Source organism: Rhopilema esculentum, chromosome 14 (assembly GCF_057945365.1).
Source record: "Rhopilema esculentum isolate cy_ngs chromosome 14, ASM5794536v1, whole genome shotgun sequence".
In the NCBI taxonomy this organism is placed as follows: domain Eukaryota; kingdom Metazoa; phylum Cnidaria; class Scyphozoa; order Rhizostomeae; family Rhizostomatidae; genus Rhopilema; species Rhopilema esculentum.
In genome coordinates, this window is record NC_142828.1 from 1467496 (window position 1) to 1478233 (window position 10738).

General features: G+C 36.0%; 1 protein-coding gene across 1 annotated transcript; it reads right to left on the reverse strand.

The window, feature by feature from the left end:
* Window positions 1-6098: 6098 nt before the first annotated feature.
* On the reverse strand, window positions 6099-7077 carry LOC135696155 (myophilin). The gene has a single exon (XM_065215440.2). It carries the CDS (start codon window positions 6784-6786, stop codon window positions 6199-6201), a length of 588 nt encoding a protein of 195 aa, XP_065071512.1. The 5' UTR covers window positions 6787-7077; the 3' UTR covers window positions 6099-6198.
* Between the last annotated feature and the right edge of the window lie 3661 nt (window positions 7078-10738).

Genomic DNA, 10738 nt, shown 5'->3' on the forward strand with positions numbered 1-10738 from the left:
CGAACATTTTATGCATAATAAATACATAAATATCTTATTAATTACCAAAACTCATAAAGAAGTTATTCCAGGGGAGGCAATGCCATCAGGCTGTCACTGCAGGAAAATACTATTGCTCTATGTAGGCATAAACACTAGACCTATCTATACTCAAATTTACCTAGATCGAAATTTCTACGCTACTCATATTCCGAAAAGAACAATACAATTGACTGCTTGAAATGAGAATCCTCTTCACACCAAATACGCTTGAAGAGCGATTAGACAACAAGATCATCATAGACATATTTAAAAAAAATAAACTTAAAGACCTACTACAACATTTAAACGAGCTGCATATACATACACCAACAAGCATTAAAATACTGAAAATACTAGCAAATTTATAAAGAGGCGGAGAAGACACAACCTCCCTATTTCAAAACCTAATGACACATGCAAACTAATGACGTCATGGCTCTTCATCCAATGAGTAGATAAAGCAAGCTTAATTACAAAGCAACCATTTGGCAGAGGGTTGACTTCAAGCAAAATAAAAGTTGTAAGAATTATGTGAGTGACTTACAAGGCAGTTCAAATCATCGAATTCCGGTTAAAACAACCTTATTTGAAAATGTATCTAATTAACATAAGTTCAGCTTGAATTTAATCAACATTTGTATTATTCGAGTGATGCATGATAATTTAGAGATGCAGCTCAAAAAATCGGATATCGACAACACAGTATCGGATATCGACTCTCCTACTTACGTTGAGATTTATACAGTCAAATTTCCATATGTGTAGAAGTTTTCCATACTGAATTATGTCTCTTGAAAGAACCAGTGACGGTTTTACGGGGGTCCAAGGGGACACGCTTATGAATGCCAGAAAGGGTTCTGCACTTAAGAAAATACTTTTTATAATTTATGATTTTTATCTAATTTAAGAAAATACTATAAAAAGTTTCTGCGGCTCATGTACTCAGTGAACTGAGAAAAAGATAAAAGTTGTGAACAGGGGCCCCAAGTTTCTTTTCGGTCCTGGGCCCCGCAGTCCCTAAAACCACCACGGGAAAGTACCTGTCACGATTACACTAAAACGTATGTACATTCACACACATCTCATGCACCACATCTATGCATGAAACTGCGTATACATATTAACCAATAATTTTCATGTGAAGTGTATAACAAAATATTGCACAAAATACAAAATGAGATACCAGCGCATACCGACCGATGCATTTTTCCTAAATTTTGTAATTGAAAAACACATACCGACATGCTAACCAAATCGATGCAAAATACAAAAACCATCAGTAATGCTCCAAACTAATTTCTGACGTGTCTCAACTCTACACAAAAAAATATTCAAAACAGCTCCAAAATACAATTTCTTTGGAACAACTGGTAAAGTTTTTATTCATAATTTCATATCAGACTTTTTTGGCTCGTTTATCTTGGTTTCAAGCTAGTTTCTTAGAAAAATGCTTATGGGGATATTTTGGAAGTACAGAAACATAAGTTTTAAATGATGACAGGAAAGTACGTTTTAGGGTTTTGAGAGTATCATCCTGAATTCCCTATTATGTTTGTTTTTCTGGTTTACTGTGTTATTTTTCTGCCGCGACCCTTTAGCAAAAATTGGTTCGTTGTATCCAAGATGCGACTTAAGAAGACCCAACATTGAGGCCTCTCAACAACCAGGGTCCCATAACTGCTGTCTTGAAGAAAATCGTTGTGGCTCCTCCGTATCCTCGACTTAAAAGTCCTCCCCTGGCCATAAAATTCGAATATTGGCAATGCAATAAATTATACTGGTATTTAAAACGTGAAAGAAATATAATGGCTTGCAGACATTTCTATAGGAAGGCTTATCTTAACTAGGTACATTCTTCTTCTCTAAGCCTCTATATTTAAAAATAATTTTGTGGACAGAGATTCCCCAAAAATCTCGCAGTGACGTCAGTAGATTCATTAAGTCTCCCTAAAGAGGGATCTATGGATATTTAAACGTACATGCTGTCTTTCTTTGATCAAGCATCTTCTAACAGGCACCTTTTTAAGTTGTGAAAAGTTCTTGATGTGACAGCAATATAATCTGTGATTTGTGCAAATTTAAAACAAAAATTGCATTCAGCATATCTAGAATGTTTCATAGACATAGGAAACATATGGGCTGAGAGAGCTATGGCCTTTACCCAGGCAAACTTTGTCGCATCTTAGGCTCCGTCCGGGCGGTTCTATCTTAATATAAAAGTAATAATGCACACAAAGCCCCCTTAAACGAAACTTGGGTCTTTTCTCGTCCATATGCTAGAAATATACCCCTTTTAATAAGAAATTTTGTTTTGGCCCTTAAATGACCATATGGACCTTTTGAAAAAGCCATAAACAGCCTAACTTTTGAAAAAGAAGTTTCTTCTTTATGAGATTTACTGTATCTGCCCTAACGTTAATGGCTGACAATGAAGACAAAAAAATCAGAATTTTAGAGAAAGTAAACATTTAGTTCAACTAAATTTGATGAAAGAATAAATATATCAACTAAATTTGAATAACTTTTTAGGACCACAAAGGTTACCAAACTCTATTATAGATCTAGTATTAGCAATTCTACTTTTATTGGCACATTATAGTGCCTCTCCCTCAAAATGGGGACAAAGAAGAACAAAACACCGAGGAACGAAACCTAATTTGCAGAAAACAGTGAGAATTCTCTCGATACGTCCCCGACAAGGCTTTGGATATTAGAAAGATTTCAAGCAAAATTTTTAGTGTTTCTTTTAGCTATTTTTAATGATGGTATTGATTGATTTGAGATTAGAATCGACTTCAACAATTACAAGCAAGTACAACGACGTTTAGAGTTGCAATATGGTTGTTGGAAAAAAATTCTATGAATGAGATGTCGTCAGAGATGTTTTTGTCGTAAGCTATTTCAAAAGCATTTTAAGCCTACGCCAAAATTTTAATTCTAGGTTGAAAACAGTAAGATCTGTCCATGCTCAAGAGATAAATTCTAGAGCTGTTTCAAAGATTAAGTACCTAAGCTCTCGAATAAGCCCCCGGGGTTCATTTTGCAAAAGATGTTTTAGGGAGGGGCATATTCGAAATTTTGGGGTTTATAAAGAAGCAGCTAATCTGGGTACCAGAGCCTCGTGAATCCGAAGATAAAGTATTGTACATAGCTGCGGTGGCAAGCTCCAAAAAGCTTTTATGTGACTAATTTCTAACTATATTTCTTAGGCTAAATAATGGAGACTTTGGTATCCAGGGTAAGAAGCAGCCAAAAGTTATACCAGGGTACGGTACCTGTAAGAGCTGCAGTTGCTGCCAAAAATCTTGGTAGACTCTTAAATATATAGTTTAATATTTTCTATTGCCTTCATACCCCCCCTCCCTCTCTAAAAATGTGCTTTATGCAATGTTAAAGAGACTCGGAGTCGATTAATAGATTCTTTTCTAATGGCTTTGATGTTTTACTCTAAATCAAGCATTGTTTTGGGGACGAGGGGATGCAGTGAGGCAAAGATTGTGAATTCACCGTGTAAATCAGAAAATTTTTATTAGACTATCCAGATATTTGATATAAATATTAAGATATCAGATTAATGAATAATGAGGAGAGAGTATTAAGCGAAATCATTACACAAAATTGATTTACCTAATTGCAAATCTAATTATCTTCAAATTTTACTCAATATGGATAAAGTGAGGCGGTTGGCAGGTAATTTTTTTGACGTCATCACGTTGTCCAGGTAGCAGTCTTCAAACAATTGGAGAGAGAGGTTTATCATTATCTCAATGAATGTATAAAACATTTCTTTAATGAAATAAATGTTCCTGCGAGGTCAAATAAACCATCTTGGTAGTGAAGTAGAACGTTTATTAAAACATTTGCCAGGATAAAATATGACATGACGTACAGTGTCGCTGGTGGCGAGTTCGAGTCTGACCCTGGTCATCTCACTCGCTCGCTTTTTCACTTGGTAAACCATCTAATCAATCATAGACAACAATGTTGAATACTTTTGCCTATTAACGTTTTCTTAATTCTAAGTTTTCAGTGGAGTGAATAGGGCCAGAAATGCAACTGAACAAGAAATGGTGTGTTAAGGCTCTAGACGGGTGTGACCAATTTCAAATATATTTCTCTTCACCTTCCCATTCCTTTATGCAGCGCCGCTCAAAAGCCCTTTAATGCTGCGTCTGTTTGTTTCTCCTAAGATTGACAATTCAGATATTTCTTGAAATTTTGGCTTTCGACCATACTCCCTAGAATAACACCACCGTCGAATACATCTAAATATGAAAAATCAGCTAATCGGATAAGCCATGGCCGACGAAAGATTTGAAGTTTGCTAACGAATAACAGTAATTTTTTGCTGGTTCATTAAGATATGAACATAAATTAAATCACACTGATTTGATGATGAAAGAGCCTGTGCTTATGTGGCCATTCTACAACCAATTTCTGATACATTTAGATGATTTGCGTATTAAGATGTATTTTATTGTGTTTTTTCAGGTTATTTGATCTAAATTTAAAATTCTAAGAATATTATTGTGACGTCATCACTTTGGAAATCATGGGGGGTAGTCTGGGAGAGGGCAGACTTGCAGACACGGGGATATGAACTCTAAAGGCGTTTTGAGAAAAAGCCTAACAAAGATATCTTTGATAATTTCGAAGGCCAATGTTAGGGTACACTCTTTTTTTTATAAGAACCAGTAAATTTAAGCTCAGGCTGACTTTATTTTTTCGAAAATCTGAGGCTGGATTGTTCTTAATTTGTTCTTAAATTAAGAGTGTTTAAGCAGTGCTATTGCTAGCTTTTTCGCTCTAAGGAGGTGTTCAGGCCTCATTTGCCTACAAAGTGAGTGAGACGGCCTTAATTTGTTGACAAATTTTGAATATTCACCGAAAAAGCACCCACACATCGCGAAAAATCCTCGATTTTGAGAAAACACGTTGTTCAAAATTGCATTTTTCAGAAGCTCAGCCTCAGCTTGTTCTTAATTTGTTCTTAAATTAAGAGTGTTTAAGCAGTGCTATTGCTAGCTTTTTCGCTCTAAGGAGGTGTTCAGGCCTCATTTGCCAACAAAGTGAGTGAGACGGCCTTAATTTGCTGACAAATTTGAATATTCACCGGCATAGCATTCACACATCGCTAAAAATCCTTGATTTTGAGAAAAAACGTTGTTCAAAATTGCATTTTGCAGAAGCTCAGTCTCAGCTTGTTCTTAATTTGTTCTTAACTTTTGACCAGTTTTGAGGCTCGTGTTCTTATAAAATTGTTCTTATAAAAAAAGTGTACTTTCATAAAAAGGAGATTTAGCTCATTTTTACCTTCTATAAAACGGCAAGAGGGACAATAACCCCCCCCCCTTCCTTCCCATTCTCCGGTGACCCTGTCCAAGAACAAGGAATTCGTAATTCTTAATTTTTGGTGGTCTATAAATTGTGACCATTTTTTGACGCCTTTCCGCCATGACATACTGGTCGTTTCCGATACTTTAAAAACATTTCACAGGACATTGTCAGCCATCTGCGGTTTTTGATAACATTATGAATTAAAAGGTCTTTAAATTCTTCATCATATTTTCACATATTCTTACGATAATGCAATTAAATTTTTCAATTTAAAACTAAAGGGCTAAGATTTTATTGGCTTTAACACTTGAATAATCATGAATAAGTGTAAACAACAATGTAAAGAGTCCGAGAGTCTGCGAGATGACCTGCACTGGGTGTGTCCTCCCTCGCTGCAGAAGTTTCTGTAGAAATTATTTGATGACGTCACTTTAACTTCACGCGTCTTGTCATTACGGTAGTAATTCTAACATCCAGATATGTATATAAGAAGTCCACTGGTAGTTTAATCTTGCGACTGCAAATTATATCTTGTAAATAAGTTCACTGAGTGATGAGAGCAAACATGGCATATTTTCAATGGCTATGTGTGAACATGGCATACCTGATAAACCCTTTTCAAACAATTTTTTGTTTTGAATTTCAAAGAGAAGGCAACAACATAATAACCGAAAAACAACAAAGAGACCCCTGTTTATATCGTGGCGAATTCAGGGCTGTACACAAAAATTATCAAGCGATTCTTTATCTAATAGATAATTCATAAACAATATTTCCCTGGCATTTAATATAACTTTTAATATGGGTCCAAAATATATTTTTCTCTACTTTCCCTCAATGCTAATCAAGAATCTGCCTAGTTTTGCCAAAATTCTGTCCGGCTTGTGAGGCCCCTTTGTTTGAGCCCATCTGCAGCCCTATTATACTCTTCCCAGCTTCCAGCTGCTCTTGTGTAAATTCTCGAGGGGCAGCAGTCGATTCTTTGGGACCAAAGCTGGGCCCATCGTAACCCGAAGATTGAGCTTTCCTTGCGAGTGCAGCCAGTCCATTGACCACCTGAACAATGTTTGCTCCCTCATAAAGATCCGCAGTTTGAAACAGGTCTTCCTTCTTCACTCCATAGTTGTAGCAACCTTGTAGAAAATTACCAATATTTTCCATCATCTTAAAGGCCATCTTGCTAGCATTCACCTTCTTGACACTTCCTGGCGACAATTTGTTTATAACTCTACACAAAATTGTTCCATCTTTGAGCTGGTCCTGCACGTATTTCTTCAAATTTGCTTCGTCTCTGTCATCAAACAAATTTTCTTCCAGGACTGCCTCTACCCAATTCAAAGCCTGATTCGCCAAATCCGCGTCAAATTTGCTGTCAATTTTTCGTTTCGTTTCTGCTGTCAACCCATAGCCAGTCGGTCGTGTCGCCATCTTAAAATCTTGAATGTCCCCGAAGCGTTCCTCTTACACTTGTGTGAGAAGCGTATACTTGAAATTCAAGGGTTGCTTCTGCGTTGTTTGCAATGATAAACAAGCGGCCAGGGTGTTCCACTGATAGAGCCAAAATGACTTCACTTGTACTCAACCTTCCTATCCTTTATACTTCAGGCGTGTCATATCCAGAATTCTCAGGCAAAGAATATCTCATTCTCGACCAGCGGAAATAATTGGTTGATTGTCATAAGTACGAGGGGTGATTTTACCGGTTGGAATCGGATGTTATTCACTCTCATACGGTCATAATTTAGAGTGGGAAACTACCGAGTGTCACCCCCCAAACAATAAAACAAAGGCATAAAATGGGTCTCAAATTTCAATTGTCTGAAAACGCAAGGATGTACCGCAATTGTTATCAAGAATTTATATGACTTGCATTCAAGCAAAACATGCAGACATATGTAGGTATCAAATTCAAGGGTAAGTGAGTGAGTCAAATGGAACAATACATTGCGTTCAAATTACGCATATGCCCATCACGGTTTTCGGTTGGCAGTCCTTCGTTCATTTCGCCCGGATATTTCCGACTTAAGGGTGTACATACAGAAAAAGCTTCAGAAATGTTCCAAAACTTTTGATTTATGCTTCAGAGAATATGGATCAACATCTCATGCGAGAGTTGTTTTGCGGCTGTTTAGCACACTTGTAACGACATACTCAATTTGATATGCTTCAAAGACGAGTAAAGTTTCATGAAAACTATAACTAAATTCTTTTGTGACCCAAACACACGTTAATCTACTTACTCGGGAATGAAATATCAATGCAATATAAAGGCCATAAAGCTCCCTCAGAAAAACTGCTATTGACATCAGAAGGTCGGTCATGAGGCTACGTTCCCACACAATAACCCCCAAATATGATTGATAATTGGGAGGGAATGGATAGGAAAAGCCTCTTTTCCCCTCTTTTAGCCGATGCACCAGCCTTACCTAATACTCTAACGATGCCGTTAAAGAAAACTCAACACGCAAAGCTATACTGAAAAGGCATTTTGCATAAAGAAACAAATTGAGGGAAGGAGGCCTGGAAAAATAAAACAGCCTTCTTGTATTGTGGCTTCACCAAGCAAGGTGAGACCCACGCTAGGCCGAAACCTTAAATACCTCTAGAATCCTCAGGAGACCGAAAGACGCATCGCTCATAAACTAGTAGAGCAGATACAAGAAAAACGCGAGAAAGCGTGGCACAAGAGACCATTTTGAACAAGTCAAGAAATAACAAGAAATAACAATCTCAAGCGAATTAGTTAAAGCACAAAAGCCCCTCGTGAAATTAACTCTGATGAAACTCCATTTAATCATCATTACGTATTTCAGTGTTGCAAAGAAAAAAAACTACCACCAAAACATTGTTCTCGATAAAAGATATCTTGAGACCCTGTTTTATTATTTCCTTTGAACATCCGCTGGATACAGGACACGAGTCGGTACGAACGTTGTGGAAGATAAAATTGCTCTAAGGTGGCTAAATTTTTGTTATGTTATGTTATGTTATGTTATGTTATGTTATGTTATGTTATGTTATGTTATGTTATGTTATGTTATGTTATGTTATGTTATGTTATGTTATGTTATGTTATGTTATGTTATGTTATGTTATGTTATGTTATGTTATGTTATGTTATGTTATGTTATGTTATGTTATGTTATGTTATGTTATGTTATGTTATGTTATGTTATGTTATGTTATGTTATGTTATGTTATGTTATGTTATGTTATGTTATGTTATGTTATGTTATGTTATGTTATGTTATGTTATGTTATGTTATGTTATGTTATGTTATGTTATGTTATGTTATGTTATGTTATGTTATGTTATGTTATGTTATGTTATGTTATGTTATGTTATGTTATGTTATGTTATGTTATGTTATGTTATGTTATGTTATGTTATGTTATGTATTATGTCTGGATCCGCCTCTGGTAATGCTCCCTTATTATTCTAGTTTTTATCTAGCTTCCTTTGCTACATAGCATCCATATTAATCAATGATATAGAACAAAAAAGAAAATTATCTGTTTTGCCTTTGACCCGTACATGCCTGGCTATTTGTTTAAAGGGAATTCGACTATTTTGGATGCTTTTTTACATACACTATCGATTCTAGCTAGGTTCAAACATAGGATTGCCTTTTTCAAGCCAAATTTTCCAATTTTGGCCTTTTTCGTAGTTAAATGGCCTGGGAATTTTGTTTTTGGCCCAGTACTTAATTTTGGCCTTTTTTGGCCTTTTCAGCAGAAATTCTACGTTGAATGAGCAATAACTACATCAATGGAATGATTGGAGTAATAAGTAATTTACTACACCCAGAGGTAAAATATTATCACCAATAGGTCATATGAAAAATATATCCTAACTGTCAGATAAGGATTGTTTTAAAGAAGAAGTATGTTTCTTATTTGAGTAAAAAGATTATTCAAAAGATGCATGCGTAGAAATATAAACAGTGCACGCGCACTGTATTTTTAGGAGATATGGCCTGAGTTGCCTAACCGTCTGGCCTTCTTTTGTAAATCCTATCTTGCAACCCTTATCAAACTTAAGAATCTCACCAAATTGAAACAATTCCAGGTATCTTTCGGCATTTGCCATTTTGAGTGGTAGCAATTCATCAGTTTCAGTTGCAGTGAGAGAGGTATAAATGCGAGCTAAGGAAAGATATATTTTATAATATTGAAGAGCAGAGCAGAGATGTTCAGGTAATCGGATGAAGGTTTTCGATAAATTCATTTTCATTTTTCAATTATTTTCTTATCTTAAATTTTTTATGTATGGTAGCCCCTTGCTAGAGAAAAACTGTTTTACCCGGGGCCCAATATAACTATTGCTTTCTAATCTATTTTTTAATTCTTAATCAGGGACGTAGGAAAAACGATACAGTAACCATGGTCATTGGTTGTAAGAAATTGTATGGTATTACGTACTACAGTAGATGTTTCTGTTGTTGTCATTTAATGTACACGTGAAGTATGCGTTAGAAATTAGATTTGAGTTGAAGTTGATTAGAGAAGACAGAATTAGAACGGATCGAATTTGGAACCTAAGTTAGAATTTACTGAATTATACAGTCTTCTATTGGAATTAGAATTGGAGCCTAAACCATATATCGTTGTCTTTCTTATCCTTTATCTACTATCTGTAGTACTGAACTTGAGCCACCAGCGTATATAGCAATTTCGCACATTGGTGTAGCGGAGGCTAAAGGTTTAGAGTGGCTAAGTATTGTTACTTTGTTGAGATAAATTTGTTCAACTGGGACTAAAATTAAAAAATGTTTGCCTGATTGGGGGGGGGGGGGGAGTGGGCGCTGCAGCCTTCCATCCCTTATTTTCCTACTACGCCTATGACAATGGTTTGTAACTTTCTTCGTGGACTAGCTTCTGATATTGGTATGTAGCTACTGTTTAGAAAAGTATCTTAACATAATCCACGTCCTCTCCGTAAATAAAATGTAGCCTGTGGTGGGAAACGTAGATTTTTAAAACAAAGTGTAACTGAGTGGAAAAACATGAAAAACAGAATTTACTGGCATTATGGGGTTCAGTATTCAGAGGGAATGCTAGAGACAAACGTCTTTGATAAAGCCGTTCCTATTACTGGTGATGGGTGAACCAAACTGAAAGTATTTATGAAACTGCGTGCATCACAAAAGGTTTTCCTGGCGCATGTACCCATCGTATAAATATCAATGTCCCAAGTCTGGTTGTTAGTTATTGAATGTGTTTACCCTTCTTCTTTGCCTTGTAAGACGATATTAAGTTTATCATAAAATCCATGAATTCCGAAAACTTTACGGGAAGCGAGCAATGGCTTTCAATGGAGGGCCTTAAAAAAATTGTTTCTTACCATTACACGTTTTTTCTTTGTAAGAAACTGGTTTAT